The sequence below is a fragment of the Rhinolophus sinicus genome, linkage group LG02, assembly GCF_036562045.2.
Source record: "Rhinolophus sinicus isolate RSC01 linkage group LG02, ASM3656204v1, whole genome shotgun sequence".
Classification (NCBI taxonomy): Eukaryota; Metazoa; Chordata; class Mammalia; order Chiroptera; family Rhinolophidae; genus Rhinolophus; species Rhinolophus sinicus.
Genome location: NC_133752.1, coordinates 50,780,819 through 50,803,263, shown reverse-complemented (window position 1 = coordinate 50,803,263; position 22,445 = coordinate 50,780,819). Strand labels below are relative to the sequence as shown.

Here is a 22,445-nt window from a genome sequence, read left to right as displayed (position 1 = left end):
TTCTTCATTCAGAGGCTCGGCCACTGTACCTTAAAGGTATTATCACCTAGAAATGAATGCTGAGAAGGAGCAAGTTGCCGGGAACAAAAGTAGAATGGCAAAAGGATTTAACACCATCTAATCATATGAAGAATGGTTAAAAACCTGGAGACTCGTTCCCATAAGAAAAGAACAAGAAAACTATTTAAAGATCATGTAAGGCCCCTGTGTGGAAAACAGATTTGATTTGTTCTATAACATGGTATTAGATGTGCCACTTTGGCCACAAACTCGAGATTTGAACGATTACCAAAGATTCTATTACCCTAGTCACGTTACCAGGAAGGTTTTAAAATAGGAAATTACTTACGAATAAAGAGTGTTTACCCTCACTTCAAAACAGAAAAAAAGAATCCCAATTGTCTTGAATAAAAGATGGATTTTATCTAGTAATGTTTTCATTCATAGCCTTTGAGACTGATGGTGGAAAAGAAACAGTCTAGTTTTCCAAATGCTGGTGATTTCATTTGTTTTATGAACCAGAGAGTACAATTCACGTGTACACAGAACTGGTTTACAAAAACAATGAAACTAAAACCGACAGAATTTATTCAATGATGTAAAGGGTAATTACTTTGTGTTTATTTCTGGAGAAAGCTATTAGAGCTCCACAAGTATAATATTCAAAGAGAGCTTTCAGGGGCTTAGACTTCAGGAGCATTTTGGCCGATGCTGCAGCTTTCTACTAAGCAAGAGATATAATTCTCCGCCCACCTCATTGAGGCAGAGCCCAGCAAACTCTCACTGGGGACCAGGCAGCCGTGCAAAGGGAGTCTTGCATCCAACATGGAGAAGTGAATGAGAAGCCGTAGACAGCCTCCAACAGATCCTCACATTTCAGGGTGCTGGGCTCCTTCCATGCATGTGATAATTTTCCAAAGCTTAAAAAACTTCAGATTACATCTTTTCTCAATCTAGTCACAGGAGTACTGGGATATGGGCAAGTAAAATTGAAAAGCTGGTAAGCTTCATTGAACTAAGTTAGAGAAACTTATTTCTCCTTCATCCCCTCTCTGACCTTGTTTTTTTATTTTAAAAAAAGTTAACAAATTTATAATATCTCTCAAACATTATCAGAATTGATATTTCAAATTCTGCTGAGAATCAATTTAGCTTTTTTAAAAAGTAGTATTATAGAAATGTACATTTGAAACCTATATAATTTTACTAACCAATGTCACCCCAATAAATTTAATTTAAAAGAGGTGGGGTTTCTTTTTGTGTTAGTTTTTATTTCAGATCACTGATGCTGAAGCTTTCTGGGGGGAAGCAATTGAGACACCCTAAAATGTTCTTTACCTTCATTTTCTTTAATTTAATTTCTGTTGAAGATACAGTGTAAGTTAAAAGATGGACAGAATCTATGCAGAAGATAACTTTCATCAAGCAACCTTCATCAGCCCTTTACTATAATCAGGTATTTACTTCTCAGATAACATGATCTCCAATTGTTGAAAAGACTTATCTTTCCCATATGAAGAAATACAACACTGAAATCTGCCAAGAAAGGACCCTCAGAGTCAAGAGTATGATGGAGCTAGGATAGTATGAAACTGTTTAAGGGTAGGGTGGATAGAGCAAGGATCATTAATATCTCAGACATGATTCCTATAATTTTTCTGCCACTCACATATCCAGTTAGCAACAGCAGGCCTAATGCTACAGTAACTAACCTACTTTCTGAAAATAAATGACTTAACCATGGGGGGTAAGCTAATCCTTTTAAGAGAAAAGGTTACATTAAGTCAGCTACCTTGTGCAGAGCTTAAATGTCTATTTTCCATTAAATTCAATTACTCTCTAATGCTATTTAGTCATCTTAACATACGACTTAATTTATTGCTTGAAACACAACTAAGACACTTTGCAAAATAATCATTTAAGTAATAACAAATAATGTACATTTGCAAAGTTCTACATCAAGTTACCGCTCCCTTTCTGCCGCCCAGCTTCCCTTTAGTATTCCCCTTCCTAATGTGGCAAGTGATAAAATTTCTACAGTGTATCAGCTTTCTTTCTTAGAACTGAATAGGTAAAAGAAGCTCAGGAGCAGTTCACATTGCATTTCAGTACAAACCATGGTCGCTCTCCCATGAATCAGACTCCTTTAAGGACATACCTTCTCTCTGCTACTATGAGCAGTTAAAGATCTTTGTGCTGCCCCACGAAGAGCTGTTCGATAATTATAGAAATTGCTCGAAGGGTCCATCTGATGCTGTAGACAAAAGAGAGGAGAGGATGAACTATTTACTTCTCACGTGCAGAAAGTTTGTAAGATCACACTTTTTTTTAACTGTACTTAAAAAATTCAAAGTAAGTTAAGGAACTCATTAAGAATAGGATTTATCCCTCTTATACACATACACAGGCATGAAACACATTAGAGCACAAATGTTTTCTTTCCTGAGATTTGCTTTATTTACCTAAGCTGATGTCAGCTTTGATAATATTAAACCCAGACCAAATTCTTTCCAGGTTCACTGTTGAGATTAGACTTAAAACTGATAACAAAGAGTCAAACGCCAACATCAGAAACCATTTCCTGGTTTCATTTCAAGGTTACTGTGTCAATTGATGGTTAGCCACCTACAGTGACCCAACACTATAATTAATTTGTTCTTTGCTTTTGGTAACAAATCACTCACAAATAATTGAAGCATACTCTCTTACAAGAAGGAAAATAAATTTATCAAACAATTTGAATAAAGCAAAATGTTATATACCCAATGATAATTCCCAATTTGGGGGAAAACTTAGGAAAAACTAATTTCTTATTATCTCCCAAGTTAGTAGATTCAAAGCACCAATACACCAAGGTAATCATGACATGAATATGATTCAAACACAAATGCCTTTATGTGTTAAGTCTTACTACCCTGAGATCATATTGGGAGGGCTTTTTCATAGGCTAGCTAAATTGGTTGAAAGGATGAATGAAAATTTCTGTAGGAATGGGGAATTCCTCCCCTGGGACACTGTAAATAAATAAAGTTAGTAGGCATACATTGAAGGAGAACTCCAAACTGTTCAGGACTCAACTTCCATCCTGGCATTTGATGTGATGTGACTGACAGGTCACCATTTCTTAGTCAATTCACCCCAAAATGGACACCTCTCTCTATGAAAAGACTAGTACACAACCTGATTTATCCACCCCCATCCCCCAACCCCTCTGACCAATTCTATTCCCTTTCCTGTCCCTGGATCTGTAAGAAGAGGTGGTTTTTTTCTCTGTAGTACTATCTGATCGAGAGGCAAGATCAAATAAAGGAATTCCACTTTCCAGGTATAAAATGTTATTTAACAGCAAAATATCAGTTTCACATACCTCAAGAATGTCAAACTTTGCAGTCTTCACTTTGGCCCAGGTTTTCTTTAGTCGCGAGACTGGACTCATATTCATGCCAGCTTCCCATTTAAAATGGGGAGGGGGAAAAGAAAAATGAAAGAGAGAAATAAGAAAAGCCATTCTCACTTATATTCTGAAAAAGCGTTCATTACTAAGTATAAGTAAGTTAACTTTATAAAAAACTGCCGAACAGTTTGGCAAAGTACGTAGTAGAACCATTTTATACCCCTCCCCCCATGTCTGAGAGTTCTACCTGCTCCACATTGTCACCAATATTTAGTTCAACCAGTCTTTTTCATGTTAGTCATTCCAGTGCGTAAAATGGTATTTCACTGTGATTTTAATTTGTATTTCTCTGATGGCTAATGATGTGGAACACCTTTTCATATGCTTATTATCCATTACTGTATCTTCTTTTGTGAAGTGCCTGTTCAAGTATTTTGCCCTTCATTTCACTGGGTTGTTTGTCTTATTATTGATGCATAGGGTTACTTAGATACAAGTTGTTTTTCAACTACATATATATTACAAATATTTTCTCCCATGATATGGCTTGCCTTGACATTTTCTTAATGGCATCAGAGGGAAATTAAATATTAAATGTAGTCCATGAATTCTTGTATACTTAAGTCATCTTCTATCACCTAGACGGGGGACCTTTCATTCAGGTTCCTGATTTAGATATCATTCTACTCACTATTTTCAGGAAGTGAGCCATATAAAGAGCTGAAATTTGGCCAGTATTTTTTGTGGTGCGATAAAGAGGAAATGATATTAAAAGAAATGGAAAACACAAATGATTGAGAGGGGACATGGATTAGTAGGATCAAGATTACTGAATTAAATTTGGTGGATTCTCTGGCTTCAAATTGACCCTGATTCTAAAGAGCCAGGTAAATATTCAAATATTTACTGAGTACCTACAATGTGTACGACAGCCATATCATATATACTATAAATTAGGATGCGTTTTAACGAAAGAGTCATTATAAATTGTGGCAGGACAACAGGTATAATTTGGGGAAACTAAGACACACGGTTACCCCATGCTCTATGTTTATAGAATGAGTGGAAAGACACATGGTCACTGGCAGTTAAATCCCCATGACATAGATGACGAGCAAAGTTTGTATTCCAGGATAATAAGGTCTGAGGGTGACAAGTACTAGAAGCATGGGCAGAAAGTGTTCCAGTTTCTCAAGCTACCCTCTTGTTCAAGGTGACGGAATCATGTAATTTAGTCTCAGATCAAACATTTCTATCATGCTTGATATACAAGCTGCCCCAATACTTTTTAAACCCTTAACTTATACACATGTCTCACTTATAAGCTTTTGCAGATAAATATTCAGATGAGGATAAATTGACTAAATGTATTCCATGAAGTCTTGTATACTTTACTGGGATTACCTACACTGGTACCAGATTGGGTCATGTAAAGCATTCTGAACATTTTGAAGCAATTCAGGATCATAACGTACAGTTTTCATTCACAAAACAACTATTTGAAAATTTTCAGTGACTACATTTCACAGGACGTATACAGGACATGCATCTTCCAGTAAACACTCACAGATTATCGCCATCAAGGAATTAAAGTTGCCGATGTTAAAACACTCTCGAGCGACATCAATGAAGTACTCAATCATTCTTGCCCGGTGCTTCTTCTTTACAGGCTGCATGGAAAAAGAAAAAAAAGGAAAGTTATCCAACATGTGGGCACAATAGATGCAGTAAAATAAGTATGAAAGAATAATGATGAGACCTAGAGACAGAAAAAACTCATTTCCTCACCATGCAGATTTCTGTCGCAACCAGGTAGCTGAGGCGGTTGAACCATTCGACATAAGCCTCTAAGTTGCGTGTTTTCTTCAGTTCACTGTAGCAACTCTAAAGGGGAGGCCAAGTGAACAGATGAGTTGGAGAAGGAAAAGCAAAGCGTGTGCTAGGCTCTCATTTTTGTCATATATGGGCCTTAACTCTCAGTTTATGGATTAGGAAAGCTTTCTAGGATGGGGTGGGAGCGAGGAACTGGGAGAGAAGGTGGGCGGGACTAACATACTGGACTCTCCTTACAGAAATCAAGAGCTTAGCATAGTGCAGTGGAATCCTTAGGGTCTCGAAATGTCCTCTGATACATGCATGACAGTGTCCTTCCCTCCCAGGAAACTAAGTTACTCTCGGTGGGAACTGTCCTCAGAAGCACAAGTACATTCTAAAATAATTGACAGATGGATGAGATGTGAATACCAATTGCTATCAGCACAGCAAGGAGAAGCTGGGAGTACAGAGGACTAGAAAAATTTTTGTTAAAATTAAGTCTAGGACAAAATTTTGGAGCATCGTGTAGCAAGAAAAGAAATATCTTCCACAGTAGACAAAGGGACGTCTACATCGTCATGGTCCTTAGTAGGGGGAATGACACATCGTTGGAAAGCCGAAGTAAGCTCATCTCGGAGTTCTAGGCCAAGCCTGAAGAGATTAATCATATCCCTCTTTCCTTCCTTCCAAAAGGAACAAATAAACAAAGGCCACTGGCCTTCCATTGATTGCACAACCTAATCTTCACTTCCTGTACGAAGGGAAACTGTTCTAAGGCCGGAAAACAGCTGTTGCCCCGACTCCCAAAGTGGAATTTTCATCAGTGGGTGAAAACTCACTAGTCTTTGCCTAGTAATTTGAAATGCTTCTGAAGATCACTGGGGCCAAAATTTCTTACATATGTACATTGGTTTTACAGTCCATGCCCAGTGTTATTTTCTTTAAATGCAGGTATCGCTCAGGCAATAAACCTACCATGAGGGATTCACCTTAAAACAAGAGGCCAAGTGGTAAAGACTCTTCCTCACCACGATGGACCTACATCCTGTCTTTACCGCCCCTGCTATTGTTGAATCACAAGCAGAGCATTTTCTTTCTGACTTAATCTGCTAAAACCATTATGCTTTATCTCCCACCTTCATCACCACAAATGCCTGCATCTACTTGCTTATTATATTTCCAAATAAGGAGGAAGAGGAGGCTCAAAGTCGGTAATAGGGAAAGACTACAGTAAAGGCACTTGGAGACCTGGCTCCAGAAAAACTACGATGAATCAGACACGGCTAATGAAAGGGGGAAAAAAACAAACAAACAACAACCAAAAAAAACCTGTCTCATTTTAAAACCTAAAACAAAATAGTTCTAATTTCTGTCTCTTGTGCCCACAGGCTAAGAAATTCCATTTCTGATTTCAGGGCTGACCGCTGGGTAGACTGATTACCTTGTCATTGTCCAAAGGGTCCTTCTGCACAAATGCCTGAACAAATTCTTCTGGTCCAATGTAATTGAGCCTTTCCTGAAACACAAACCCAGAAGGTCAACAGGATTAAAGAAAAGGAGAAGAAATGTACTGTCAACTCTGTCTATCGACTTTTGGCACCACCCCCACATTAATTCAGCTTGTAAAATGAGCCTCTAACCCTAAGCAGGGCAATTTTCTGCTTAGCTCAGTGCTACACTAGATAGTGAAAGGCTGAATGAGTCACAGAAAAATTAATTGGGGGACGAGGGACAAGAGGAGGAAGGTCAATCAACTCTTCGCTCTTCAGGCTTGCTTACTATTTACTTTAAAGTGAATTCCCAGAATATCAGAAACATGTATATTCAAATATGTAAACCAAACCAGTTCCAGCTATTTCACAGATTATTTCTCATTTGGAGTATTTTAACCTCTCCCACAACATTACTGCTGACAAGCACACTGTCTGGTTGCCAAAGCAAACCAAGCCTGTGGTTGTAAAGAGCAAGGATGCCGGCAGCCTCACCAGCTCTATGTGAGTCAGCTGCTGGGCCAACGTGTAAGGGTCACTGCAGACGGTAATGATGTCCCTTTGTATGGACTGTGGCTTGGTCTTGAGAACTGTGAGCCGATCTGTAGTTGAGGAGCTGATTTTTGCCAGGACTTCCTCATACTGGCTGAGTGCAGCAAGTTTGCGGATAAGAGACTGGATCATCTGCTGGACATTCTTCCTATATGTCTGCCAGAGAACAAGCAAAGGATTACACCCTCGCTCTGTAAGTCTACATTTACCACGATGCAAACTCAGAGACTATATACTTAAATGATTTTACCTTGATGGTGGAGAACCACCTTGGTCCAGGGAAGTTACAGGAGGATTCAGCCTAGCTCTAGCAGTTTCAAAGAGACACATACACATAAGATGTCTTTTCAGACCTGTAAGATTTAGTTCTTTTCAAGGGCTGCTTGAGAGCATGATTCAAGTTGGGCCATGAAAAAACTGCAGTGACATTTGAGATGAGTTACTGAAGGAATCCCATGTAATAAGAACCACATATAACTAAATGTTCTCTGGGCTGGCATAGGAATGTACTGGTTTAATTTTGGTGGGTTAAAATGCGTTGATCTCGAATCAGGGCATCCTTTTCCTAACACTTTTTCTTTAGGGCTGCCCTTGATTTCCCCATTCTTATCATTCCCTGTCTTATTAGTCTAAGGGCATGGACAGCCACCTCGCAGAAATACACCATTACTTCCCACTCACCCCTCAACCCTGTTCCAGACTTCTACCCATAACATGGGTGACCCCAGGAAGCAGTGGATATTCCTTTCTGGTATCTGCCCTACACTTGGCTCATGTCCATTTCTTTTGCATTCAGGAGTCGGTAGTGAAGTTCACAACCAAACTCTTCCACATGGGCAATTCTCCCTGTAATGCTATTACCATCTGCAACTTTGTTTGCTACTGCATCATGCTACCGCCATGACCCTGAAGAAAAATTGGTCTTAAAAGCTGTGTATATATTATAGATCAACGTCAACTCCTTGACTTTTAAAAGACTTGTTGAGTCCAAGAAATAACTTCACAATCCATCAGTCCCTGGGGTACAGTTATCATGATGTAAGTTATGGAGTTCTTTAATTCTTCCTGCGTTAGCCCCAAATTGCCAAACAAACAATAATGATCCTTCTTGGTAAATTATGAGACCCCTATCAGAGGAAGGCACATGGGCCGATTCAATGCTAGCATGGTCCTTAGGTTGAGAGCTCCAAAAAAGGACAGTCTCAGTGAATTTAGAGATGTAGAAAGGCCTGTTTACCCTTCACTGCCTAAACAGCTCTTTGTAAAAGTTACCACAATACCATTTTCCAAAATTAATTATCTGAAAATTAAATGGTGTCTAACCTACAAGTGTAAGAACCATATTATTTTCCAGAAGTAATTTGTTTATGAGGGCATATTAAAAAAACTCAAATGATTAGACATTTTCATATTTATGATGAGGATTAATGACGAACACATCTGGAAATGATCAATTCTCATATAGTCAAGGCAAAAAACATATAACCAGCCTACTTTTTTCTTTACTTCTCTACTTGTCTGGTATATTCCACTGAGTTCTTTAAAATTGGCCCATTAGATGACCATTTTTTTCTCTCTACATTCACAGACTACCATAAAATTAATAATGAAATACCCATGTTTTTTTTTTAAAATTGAACCTTCAAAAAACCTATCTTCCACACAACATTAAGGTTATCAGTTTAGAAGATGCTATCTATTTGGTAATACACTTGTCACTCAAAGAAAACACCTCTTTCTTTGGAATTCAAAGCCATTCAAGGCTGAATTGAGAGCTGTTTTAAATCCCTTATGGGGATGATGGGGGATGAAATGGGGGTGAGGAGGGTCAAAGGGTACAAAGTTCCCAATTATAAAATAAATAAGGCCTGGGGATATAATGCATGACATGGTGAGTATAGTTAATAATACTGTATTGCATATTTGAAAGTTGCTAAAAGAGATCTTAAAAGCTCTCATCACAAGAAAAGTAATTTTGTACCAATGTCTAGTGACAGACGTTAACTAGACTTATTGTGGTGCTTGTTTCATAATATATGCAAATATCAAATCATGATGTACACCTGAAATTAATATATTTTACAACAATTATACCTCAACAAAAATAAAAATAAATCCCTCATCCCTATTCCCCTTGCCTCTTCTACTTTCATGATCTTGAATTACATTAAAAATCTATGAACTTAAAATGGTTTCTTCATCCTTCTGCTTCAAATGTCATAATGCTCCCCCCAGGTGATTCTGATACGCAGCAAAGTGTTAGAACCAATGCTCTACTAGTATTGCTGGTGAAAGATTCTTATTCTACACCGTAAAAAAATGCTTTTCTAGGGAAGAGGTAGCAGAGGAATGTACAGTCAAGGATTCAGCTAGTGTACAAAAGCAGCAAAATATTAAGAGGAAAATATATACAAAAGACTACAGGGGGGAAAGCTATTCAAATAACAAAGAACTTGTGTGTGTGTGTGTGTGTGCATATATATATATATATATGTGTGTGTATGACCTCTTTTAAAAGTTTCCTGCTGCCATTTGATTCTGTAAGAAACAAAGCTTTGTGTTATTAAGCATGCTTCCTTACTGAGTCACGAATTGCTAAATATGTACCTATTCTTTTTTATAACTTCAAATGCCAGTGACAGTCATTACCTGGCAAATAAAGATAAAGACCAGCCCCTTAAGGAAAAGAAAAGTGCATTCTACCCACTATAGTCATTTGTCATGTAATTCAATCATTAATTTCATTTCATGTTTCTTGCAGGCAAGTCCTAATAAACCACTTCATTTTAGGCAAATCCCCAGGGGTGAAAAATATTAAGCCAAATTATGTGGAACTGTCCTAGCAGATTCAGAAGAACCTGACTACATTATATATGGGGCACACCTGGATTCACCGACTGCCAAAAAACAAATCCATAAAGTCCTAGGCAAGAAGCAACAAGTCCTAATCCAAGCCCACGCTCCTTCCCGTGGAGAGAAATAATATTTCAGTAAAGGAAAACTTTTCCTACTCCAGTAATTGAATAGGAAACAAATTGTTCATTCATTCATTCATTCATTCATTCATTCATTCATTCAAAAACACCACTAAGTGCCAGGTTCTGAGCTAGAAGTTAAGGAGCTATGGTGCGCCAAGGGGGAACAGCATGGAGTCTAATGGGGGAAAACCAGCCATAAAAAAAGCAAGTAATTACTAACACAGAGTGCTATGAAGGAAACAGTGGTGAAAGTCAATAATGGGGGTTGGGGTGGGATATGGTTGTGGTCGGGGTGGTGAGGGGAGGTCTCTCTGAGGAGAGACGCTTAAGCACATGACAGGTAAGTGGCATGCCAAGCAAATAACTGAGGAAAGAGCATCCACAACAAAATTTTAGAGCTGAAAGGGACATAGCTACAGGGCAGTTACCTATAGAGGTAACTATAGAAATAAAGAAGGAGCAAAGAATTCAGGAACTTGACAAAAGCACACTCACATCAAGCAGCTGCCAAGTGAGGACCCGATTATGAATACTGGATAGAAGTAGAAGGAACAACATCTCCCTGTAAAACCCAACCTGATCAAGGCAGGTGACATCTCTCCACTCAGCCTCTAGGTTCATCAGTTCCTTAGTTAGACTTGGCTTATGTTCTCATCTCTTGTCACACTCAAAACCGTCTGAAAATCTCAAGGTTTATCAAGGATTTATTAACACAGAAATGCTGATAAGAAGCCAGGTCAGAAGGCTGTTTGGCCCTTTGCACAGTTCTACCAATACTTAAGTGGATTGACCTTGTTAAAAAAAAGAAAGGAAAAAAAAAAAAAGATCCATCTCTCCAGCACAGATAGAAATGATCACCCTCTCTCCCATGACAAGAAGGGCAAAAATCCATCCATTTGGCATTTTGAGAACATTAACTTTTTATTAATATTTATTAGCTAAAGATTTTGAAGGTGTTCTTTTTGGAAAGGACCAAGTCACCATTTCTACCTTTTAAAAAAGCAAGAGAGGGAAGGTAAGCTGACTGCCATATCAAGACCCTAAACACAACTTACCTAAAGCAAAGCACTGACTGGCTTAGGGCTCAGCCTCCATACAAGAAAAAGTTCTTATGAAGCCACTAACCTTCTGAGCAGCTTGTCATAAACTAAGGACACTGAGACAGCTTTGACCCTGCCAAGCAACCCAAGAGCCAACCCCTCTAATAAAGGATTTTCCTACAAAGCTGCTTCATGATGCTTAACTTTGGCCTTAGTGAGTGAGGGACTTACCAATTCATACCTTGCTAGCATCTGTCACACACAAACTGGCAAAATGATTATAATAGACATAAATTGCAAAATGAGTCAGGAAAGCACTCATTCCGCCTTATGGAAATATGGCTGTTCTTGAGCATCAGGGTTCCATATAATGTCAGCAAAAGGGTTAATTCCATTTTCATGAGAACATAATTCAGGAAAGCAAGTGCAACTTTTTCAAGCACTAATCTTATACAATTTTAGTCTATTTTTTTTTTTTTTTTAAGTTAGGGGAAATGGTATTAAAATGTATTCACCAGTAGTAGACATAATAGATAGGGTATCTTCTTACGTACTTTCCAGTATGCCACTGAAAGAATAAGTTCTCGGGGAAGGTTATTTGTAATTAGAAAACGCATTTTAAGGCGAATGAAACAAGACATCACTACAACTGCCAAATGCTTCATCTATCTTTTTTTATGAGAAAATGTTATATGTGTGCCTAAGTCACTTGCTCCCAAGAACTCACCAGCAACACAGAATCTACAAGGACTTCCTTGCCCAACAAGCCTCAACACAGAATACCAGCCCTCCAGGCCTCCTTCAAAGAGGATAAGCTTGACTATGTCGCAGCTAGTTAGCTCTTAACAAAGACTCACCTGAGGGAAGCGATATTTATGAAAGATTATCTCAGAGACTTACTTTCCGTCTCCACCTATCAGGCACTAGCCTTGAGTCTACTTCTGGCACCAGATGACTTGGATCCTTTTCTCTGTCTTCTCCTCTCACAAAGAATCACCTTTGCTAATTTAGACCTTAATCGTATGGCCTCCATTTTGTATCAAGGAGTATTTGTTATAAACACTATACAGAGTAGTTTCCATGATCTCATTCTATGCCCCCTATACAAAGTCTCTCATGTAAAAGTCTTTTAAAATTTCATTTCATTTAATGCCCTGAAGAATTAGTATGCTTAATCTTCTTCTGATCGTGAAAATTATATAACCAACTGTAGTTCCCTTTTATCGGGAGCTTACATGCAAATCATAGCAGTCCTGTCCCACTCAGTTGGTTCTCAACATTAGCCCATTTGCTTTCTCCTTTCCATGGTACAAACTGTCCATTTTGATTTATAATATATTAGTATACTACTTATTACCTGTTAATATATTGTTATTTATTTTATGTCTATTAGTGTTTATATCTACAAATATGCTATTTATTACCTAACTTGCTATGTCAAACCTTTCTGGAAGGAAGAAAGAAAAACTAAAGAAAGTATAGCAAAACTAAAACACACTTGCAAGGAGGGTAGAGGGTAAGGTTGATCAGGGTCAAAGAGGTCAAATATATGGTGACAGGAGACTAGACTTTGGGTGGTGAAACTTACATAGTGTTATTAACCAATGTTACTCCAATATATTTAAGTTAAAAAATAAAATTAAAAAAATAAAAGAGACCCAAAAAGAGCACACTTGCATCATGTATCCTGTGCATGAATGGACATGAACATTCCCCCAAATTAATCACATAAAACTCTAGATCCAACCCCTTTGAAGTGGGATTGTATAATCATGCCCATTTAACACACCAAACAGACCAATATGCTTTGTAGAGAACTTGCCCAAAGGTAAAACAGAAAGGAAGCAGTGGGGATTCTGATGCCTTATTCAGCATCATTTCCCACCAAGGTTCTACGTGGAAATTCAGGTGTCATGCTAAATTCAGGTTACCCACCTCCTCACCACTGGTTATTCGGTGAGCCAGATCTTTTAAGTTTCTCATCATTCTTTCATCCCGAAAATCATAAGGAAATGTTTCTGTCCATTCTGTCAGCAGTTGAAGGATTTTGGGTGCAATTTTTCTTATCTGGTTCTAGGGAAAAAAAGCAAATCTAATTCAATGATATCTATCACCATGGACTATATCAAATAAATAATTACAAACAGCGTCACTGATAAACTTCAAGTGCCAAGTCTTTGGGGTTAAAGAAGCTCCAGTCCCCCTCCCCTAAATCAACTGCCACCAACTGAAGAAAGGATTAGGGATCTTTCATGGCATTAGATTTGCATTGTGTTCTTTATGTCATTCCCAATTCCCTTTGCATAACCATGATATCATTTATGCACCTCAGCCTGGGGATAAGCTAGGGCTACTTAAGGACACCAAGTTCACAAAATCTAAGCCATAGAGTTACCAAACCCAATAGAAAAAAAACTGTAAAGGTCAAAACATATCATTACCTTATCACCATCAGGATCATTTAGCTTCTGGTGCTCAACACATAAGTGGCAAACTTTGGCCATTAGCTCATACGGATGCATAAATAACCGAGAACTGAGTAGAAAGGTAAATATGTACGTTCTCTGTGGCAAGAGAAAAAAACATCAAGGTTAATTCTCTCTGAAACTACTATTTTTCCAAATATTATACACCTTATTTCATTAAGTTCTCTCGATCAAAGTTAACATGCTGCAGTTTCCAAAGTGATGCTTCCTAGTAATAAAACACCGTAAGATGGATTTCTCCTTTACTTTCTCGTGGATCTTTTCCTTTAAACTACACTAACAATAACAAAACTACAAGATAAGTTTAGCTACAGAAGTTATTCACAGCACATTTTCACGTCTATCCTCTGGGAGAGCCAGGATACCAGCACGCATAACTCACTCTAGTGAAGAAGAATGAAATTCAGCCCTGACAGATAAATCTAACTTAAATGTACTACCCAGACAGAATCGTGTTCTGTGTCCAAATAGGATGATAACTAAACGGAAGCCAAAACACCCAACCAACATCAGCTCAAGAATCCTCCAGTGTGTTGAGGGTCACACACTGAAGTGTTTGTGTGCTGTGTCACAACATTCAAAGGCAGGCTTTCAAGTAATCTATTTATTTGCTCAAAGGTTAAACAATTTGATAAAATACAGTATCACACTATATTTTTCTTTAACCACACTGTCTCCCAAGAAGCCAGTAATGAAGCAGTGCTTATTTGTTATAACAGTTTCAGACTTCCAATGAAAAGAAAAATTCCATGGGTCACCCCCCGCCGCCATTTAGGCGCCTTTACTGGCTCATAAACACTTAAGAGAGCTGAACAAGGAACTCCTTTTACTTTTGATTACAAGCTTTCCCTGTGTGGCAACATATTTGAGCATTCTATGTAACAAATCATATACAGAGATAACTCAGTAAGAAACATTATGGTGAATTACAGTGGCAAGCACAAATTATCCTTTACACACCAAGGTCATTATTATATTTATAAAAGCATGTGAATCTAGTGTCTAGATACTTTCATGAACTCTAATTGGGAGTGAGACCATATGCAAATTATGAATTTCAGTTTTCTCCTCTCTAGCCTCTTGGAATTGCTGTAAGGACTGAGCAGATGTAAATGAATTGCCTAGGTTAGGAAGTACTATCTATACAAATGTCCGTTATCAAAGTAAAACATTAGCAAGCATGTCATCTGAGGTCCATTCTATAAAGAACTTCATCTTGAATGTAACTCTTGTTCCCTTTGCTATGAAGTTTGTCTAACTTCACTTTTCTCAGCATAGTGACAGTCCCGGAAACAAAAAGGCATTAAATATTATGGTAGCATCCAATGTTGTCTGGCTTATCCATTTAAGAACCAAGGTATACTACAGATGCTTCATTTAGATGGCCTCTGACTGCCTACAGTGTGGTACCAATCCTGGAAAGAAATTGATATGCAGACAACCACCAAAATCTGAATCACACCCAAGCTCAATCTGATCTCAAAGCAGTCAATAATCATATGCTATTTTGTATTAGAAAAATTCTTAGCCACCCAGATATAATTTGGTCGTATTAGGGTCCCTGACTACTACATTATGATTTCTGCTGAACACCCAGGATGTGTTTCAAATGAATACTGATACCTACATCCGGATAGTAATCCACATTAGGTACTAAGTGCTGGATGAGTGCTTCCAGAGACCCAGAGAGGAGGTTGTTGTCATGGTAATTCAACCCTCCACAGCTGTCCTCTGCAGACTGATAGAGGTTTCGGTTATAACCACTGCTGTCAAACATCGCTGAAAAGGGAGGCGTCTGAGGCATGCTTTCCTAAAATAAATGAAAAAAGAGAACACATAGTATCAGTAATATGCAATCCAAACCAAAATTAAGCTTTAACAGGTATTAGGCTTTAACGGTAATGAGGAAACAGGCAATTTTAAAAATAGGTTAGGTTCTCTCTGCTACAGTAACAGAATCCATCAAGAAGCAAACTGTTCTTTGAGTAACACATGTATGCATACTTTTGAGTACCAATCTCATTTACATTAAATGCCATAAAATGCTTAGATCCAAGAATCCAATCTGGACTTAAATTCGGGTCTCTGGCTACCATATTCAGATATCAGTCCCTCACATCTGGTTGTGAAGGTAGGGAGGGGAACTGTGCTTCAAATTGCTTTACCCCACTGAGGCAACTATTATGCTAAGGAGGAAATGTGTAAGCCTTCCAAGTTCGTTGGGATATGTATTACATAACATTTAAGAAATATCAGACCAGCACAGGGCATATTAGAGGATAACAAAAACAAAAGTTGAAAATGAAATTGTAAAAGAGGCCTAGAATTAAAGTACACAGTGTGAGTGAGTGTGTGTGTGTGTGTACAGATATATAAATGCATCAGATTTATTGCTGACTCCCTAGCTTTCCCTGGAAGATGGGATGCTGTTGCTTTTCACCCCTCTGTGTTAAATTCTTATGGAGGTGGAGGGCTCTATAAAGCCTCAGTTCTCAGGAAACACACAGGCTGAGAAGGTACCTGATTTGGAGAACAAGGAGCAGTGTGACATTCCTCTCCACCTGTGTGCTTTACAACTCACAGAGCCTTGTCAGAGTGTGCTCAGCAGAGGCCAGAGGCTATTAAGTTATCACTTGGATTCCTAGGAACGGGAGAGGCCCTGAGAACAGACTCAGGGGTTCTGGCAGCAGATCTGGACAATGGAGCCATTCAGGAGCTGCCCAGACTGAAGGTTTCAGCAGTCAAACAATGAGAGGAAGCCAAACTCCAGCCTTGGGCTGACAGGGACAGGGTGTGTGGAGGCTGCATGAGGCTACAACCTGGGCTAATCCTTCTTTTCAAGATGCCAAAAGATATTTGCATCTGAATGGCGTAGGGCTGTGGAGCCCTGTCTGAGAAGACACAGATCTCACCCCCAGCATCTAAGTTCCAGCTTCACCCAATGGGGAACAAGCCTCACAATATGTGCAGTGTCTCGGGGCGGGGGTGGCACTCAGATGGGGTGTTGGAAAAAAAAATCCCGTATAAAGCTGACCTGACAGGTGAACTTGGCACTTAGGGAAATAAGCATCAAGAAAAGGAGACAGAGAAAAAGCTTCACCATTTTGTAGTCTATCCCATCCACACACCAACGCTGAGGGAGAATGTAAAAGGATCCCTGAAAACATAGCCACAAATGGGCAGAAAGTGATTACTGAGAATCACTCTATCTGGGGATGTTTGCTATTATCAGGGTCATCATTGTTGTGCGTCTCGCTTAGGCAGGGCATGGTCATGGCCAAAGGATCAGGAAACGTGGAATCTAAACGTCAACACAAGTGCTCCACACTTCACTGGTAAGACCTCACACGCGGAATCCCTGGTTAAATAAGTCACTCAGTGTTAACATGGTCTAAGGCAATGGACAAGGTATGTTTCTGTCTTCTTCAAATTGCCAGTTTTCTGAGGATGATTCATGTGCAATATAATCTCTACAAATGGGTTGTCCTTGGTGGGAAGAAAAATAAGATTCTGTCTACCTTTGCCAGGAGAAACTCAAACACTGAGATACGGGGATCTGAGATGAGGGGCATCTGAAAGTTACTGTTGAGAGCCTGGAGGGGGCACTCTTCTGGACTGGACTCTCTGCCTCCGGCTTTAGACGGTTAAAACCACACAGTTTCTGTCATGCAGGGTATCAGGCGGGGTCTCTGGTCCCGCTCCCCACATAAGAACGCAGGACATGGTGAGGCCAAAAAGGAACACCCGCGGAGCCATAGGTAGGGGAGTCATACCACTAGTCTCACTGAAGGCTGGATTCACACAACGTGCGACCTGCTGTCCTCTTTTCTGCCAACCGACCGACTCCCCTTGCTAACTGCACTCTGCCATGCTAACTGCAATCTGCGCTTGCCAGCCACCATCTTGCTAGCCCCCATTTTCTGCTAGCGTAGCCACAGCAGTTATATTAGTGGCCAATGGCTCACTGATTACAGCTGATGGCCAACTAGCCACAGCTGATGGCCATCCAATCACAGTTGATGGTCGTCTACTACCTGAGCCAGCACCTTTCTATGTGAGGGCGAAAGCCTGGAAATTGCTCTCCTGGCTCTGTCCCCACAGTTCCCTTTGTGTACAGGACTACAAGCAGAACTCACTCTATCATGCCCTGCAGTTTTTTGTGTGTTTCTTCTTCTGCCAAGTGCCATGAATTTTCCTCCATTTCTCCACTTACTATTCATCACTACAGAAACCACGCTCACGAAGTGCTTTGGGAGATGGCTGACCAGGATTTGGGAATTCCAGAAAATGTTAAAAGTCTAAAAGGACCATAGAAACCACCTGGTCCAGCATGGCAAACAGATTTCATTTCACTTTCTAACAGCGATCAATTCAAAGTGGTTGCCTAGAAGCCTGAGGATGAGCCAGAAGGATTCAGAGGCTGTAAGAAGGTGGGCAGGTGGGTGTCCTGAGTGGTTAGGAATGACTCTCAGACAGTCTTGGAAGAAGCCAAAGCCCAGTGTGGTCACAACCTGGTCCGGTCTCCTCTTTCCATAAATATGCAAACTGAGACCCTGGGAGGTGAAGTGACGTGACCGTGTGGCAGAGATCACACGGTGACGTGGCCACTGCACCAAGTGAGCCCAGTGGAGCTCCCCTGAATCTCGTACCCTGCTGCCTTCAGTTTATCAACACTAAGCACTAAACCACAAAATAGTCATGGGTCACCCAGAGGTCCCTTTTAAGGAACTGCAACAGAAGCCACCAAGTATTTGTACATCTGAATTATTTACTCCCACAAAGCAGACAAGGACTCATAGCTAGAGAAGTCCCGATGTGGCGCATCATAGCCATGAAAACTTTGGAAAGTCATTTACAATCCCCCCACCTCCCGCCCCCCACCAGTATGTTTTTCATTTGGAAAACTACTTCTAATTTTGCTCACCCCTTCCAAAATTCTAAATTATAACAAACTACTGATTTTCTTTATAGCGAAGTGCTTCTTAGAGCCTTACTAGAGCAATGGCAAAAGGCTTTTGCACTGGTCCTTGGAAATGTGTCACGCACAGGATTTGTTTCAGGAGGTACATAAATCGCAACACTTAGAAAACCCCCTCCAACCAGGCACCAAAAGAAAATATTGCAAATAGCAATGGAAACCAAACTAAGGTAAGTTAATTGGAGTTATAGCTTATTCTATTGAAAAGTAACTTTTAAGCGAGTATGGCACAGGTCATTTTCTCTGCCTTCTAATTACCCCAAAGTTTTGTTGCTAATCAGCTGATTTGATTTTCCCATAAGTCACCTTGATTGCTGAATTTGCACAGTGTAAGAGACCCCAGCCCCCACATACACCTTATTTCTGCACACTGGTCACATTTTTCTATCTTGCCATATACTCAAGTTAGCATCTTTTCAATTCCGTAGGCCCTCTCCTATCTTTAGCTGTACTTCTACAGGAGCCTGCATGCTGGAAAAGGTCTCCACATCCCACAGTCCTTTACTTCTCTGGTTCCCCCTCAAGGCCCTTCACCTGAGAAGCACGGTGTGGAAGGCTCTGAGAATGTCAGCAGCTCCCATTTGTGTAAGGTTTACTGCCTACCAAGGCAGTTTTGGATTCTACAACCACCCTGTTTGGGACGCATTCTCACGGTTTTGACTGCATAAGACGCTGAGGTTCAGAAAAACGAACAACTCACTTGGGGTTACACATCAGATAAGGGACAACAGACAGGGCAGAGTTTCAAACCTCAGTCTTCAGATGTCAGGTTCAAAATTTATTACATGACATGTTATATTGCAAATGGTATTCTTTGAACTTCTAATGTTTAACTATAAAATGAAAAGCCTGTCAGTTTGTCCCAAATTGTAAGCTATTAGAAAAATTTATGTTTTACATGTTCTACATAAATCCTTGCTCCAAAGATATATTAAGGCCATTAATTGCTCTTATTACAAAGCAATACTGTCAACAAAAATATTTAAGCTACTGATGTTTGCAATTAAAACATAGTCCCATCTAGACAGAAATTTCACATATTCTAATATACATTTATTTATATTTTAGTATCTTTAAAATTGGGATGCCCATCAATAGCCAAATGATAAAAAAATGTGTTTAATTAAGTCTTTTTTAGCCACATATGAAATAAAAGAGCATTTTACAATAGATGCAAATGAAATACATCTATCTTAAAGTCAATGAAATACAGTAATATTTGCTTGTGTATACTTTATAGATTTCTAGTAAAAATGTGGAGACAAACGACCAAAAGAAAGATCATGGGTCACAGCGTTTATCACCCATTTCTGGACAATCTCTAACAAGCGGCCCGCTCAGCCCTGTTCCGGAAAGATCAGCTGCCTAATGTCAGAGATGCATTCGATAAACAAGGGGAAAGGTCAGTAGAATGGTACAGAAAGTGCTGTGTGAAGCATATTTTTAAATACCTAAGAAAATAAACAGACTTTTTCTTTCTCTCAAGTTATCACCCATATCAAGAACCACTGTTTTTGCTCAGCATCCCTCCGATTTGACGCCCAGAACTTTACTTCTACGTCCCTGCTTCAGCTGTGGACATGAAGTGAGGCTCCGAAGATTAAATATGGGCTCGGCTCTTGTCTAAGAAAACAAATACAATATCCAAGTACTGGACATGAGAATCCAGAGAAGTATTTATCCCTGGGCGCTATTAACTCTAGGAATCATCCGTTAATGATTTCCCAGTGGAAGCAGGGCTCAGTGGGAGGCTCCTAGCCCATACCTTCCACTTATTTATTTTTCAATCTCAATGTAGTTCTGATTTCTCTTTATTTGCAGCAAAACCTCCTCTTTACAGTGCTCATAATTAATATTTTCTGTCTCTGGGGTCCTATAAACTTTCAATTTACTTCTCTCTGCCCTTTCCAACATAATCTCAAAAATCAACTTCTCCATGGCCTGCCATTCTCCTATGGCACAAATTGTGCCCAGCCTAACATACCTACCTATGGGGGGACCTGCTAACCCCAAATCTTGTTTAGAAAAAAAATGGACTCTTTCCAAAATTAAAATGTGTGACAGCATAAAGTTAAATACTGGCATTAACTGACTGTTAAATCAAACTTCAAAGTAGTTCATTCCTTTGGAGAAAGATTTATATGAGACACTTGCAAAAGCTGCTGACTTGCTTCAAATCACTACCAGTAAAACACAGGCAGAGGGCAGCTTAATCTCTGGTGCAACACTCACCTTACAAAGTGTCCTTAGTAAACCAGTTCCTGGAGATTCAGAATATATTCTATTTGGCCAGTGGCTCTTAGCTTTTTAGGGAGATTACAAACCTCTCCCCACATTGCCTCTAGAGAGATGCAACAAGTTTACATATACTTTCGGGGAGCTCAGACCCCAGATTAGGCAGCATATGTGCTGGCCTGTACAGAACCTAGATATTCTTTACTCTGCTTCAAAGGAGGAGAATGCGGTGATTCTGAAGGGAAACTTGGTCTAACACATTCAAAACTGGCTCCTTAGAAATCAAGGAATACTTCTATTTTCAGGTAGTACCAATCAAACAGAGTTAAAGAGGATTAAAAAATGACATTTCTTTTGGTTTGGGTCGAGATATTTAAACAGACATTTTTGTCCCTAAATTGAGGCAGCCTTTTGGGATGGGGAAGATGCAGTGAGACAATGGGAAACAGATTTTTTTTTTCTTTTTAAACAATGAACCAGGCTAAAAGAAAGTTTAGTGCCACCGAAATCAGCATGCTGGAAAACTTCCCAAAGCCAAGTAAAAGATATATCCAACTCAGGTATACAAGATGAGTGCTCTTTCGTAAAATTAATTTGGTAAGCTGAAAAGTTGGTTGACAGACAAGGTATCTTACAGGAGCAGCTAATTCAGTCACAAAGAAATATCATGTTCTTCCAAGGACCCTGAAAAAGTTCAGCCTGACATTGATCCAGCAGCAAGGAAGCAAGCGCTGGGTGATTTAAGGGATGAATGGATTTGAAAGGCATGCCTAATGGTTTCAAACCAACTAAAGCACCAGATGAAAAGCCGCCTTTTTCTAAACAGCAGACTGTGTTTGAATTAGCAACTGCTTTTGCACAATGTTATTTATGATGCGGCAGGTGCACCCGGATAAGGTGGTTTCAGGTGACAATTCAAACTGGAGAAGAGGTCGAGGAAAAGATGGGTGTGGGAACTAAATCAAAAGCTATCCTTCAACATCTGCTATAGATGCACTGTAAATCTCTACCAGCATGTCAAGTCAGCATTTCCTTCACACTCAAGAAAATGAGATAGAAAAGGTAGGAGTCAAAGGGGGAAAAAAGTGTTTTTTCAATCCTTATTTCATCAGAGTGTTTTGGTGAAATACTTAATAAATCCAATGCCTTTATATTTATCACTGTCTTTTAGCTTCTGTTCAAATGCTACACGTATGTCCCAATTAAAAACAAACAAACCCACTGACGTGGAGAATGGCTTCCCTTCCACAGCTGCACTTCGAAAGCATATTTGTTTAGTGAGGACAGGCTTAATTTACTATCCTGGAATTACTGGTTTCACCAATATCTATCTAGATTCCAAAGGAACTTTGCACATCGGTGACATGCATCTTCTTCGTATTTCCATTTGAGGTCCCAGAGATCTGAATGGGTCAGTTCATATGTTACAGCAGCTGGTATCTCACTGGCAATGCTGGATCTTAGAACACAAGTATTG

General features: G+C 39.5%; 1 protein-coding gene across 6 annotated transcripts in view; it reads right to left on the bottom strand.

Annotated features, from left to right (window-relative positions):
- The window catches only part of RASGEF1B (RasGEF domain family member 1B), a 531,937-nt gene that overhangs the window by 9,435 nt on the left and 500,057 nt on the right, over nt 1-22,445 (bottom strand). For all 6 annotated transcript variants that reach the window (XM_074324368.1, XM_074324372.1, XM_074324371.1 and 3 more), the window contains 9 exons: nt 15,383-15,565; nt 13,711-13,833; nt 13,205-13,342; nt 7,195-7,407; nt 6,651-6,725; nt 5,183-5,278; nt 4,962-5,064; nt 3,368-3,447; nt 2,159-2,254 (listed from right to left, as the gene is read on the bottom strand). In XM_074324368.1, the coding sequence (XP_074180469.1) occupies nt 2,159-2,254; nt 3,368-3,447; nt 4,962-5,064; nt 5,183-5,278; nt 6,651-6,725; nt 7,195-7,407; nt 13,205-13,342; nt 13,711-13,833; nt 15,383-15,565 (1,107 nt within the window). The remainder of the gene's footprint in view (nt 1-2,158; nt 2,255-3,367; nt 3,448-4,961; nt 5,065-5,182; nt 5,279-6,650; nt 6,726-7,194; nt 7,408-13,204; nt 13,343-13,710; nt 13,834-15,382; nt 15,566-22,445) is intronic.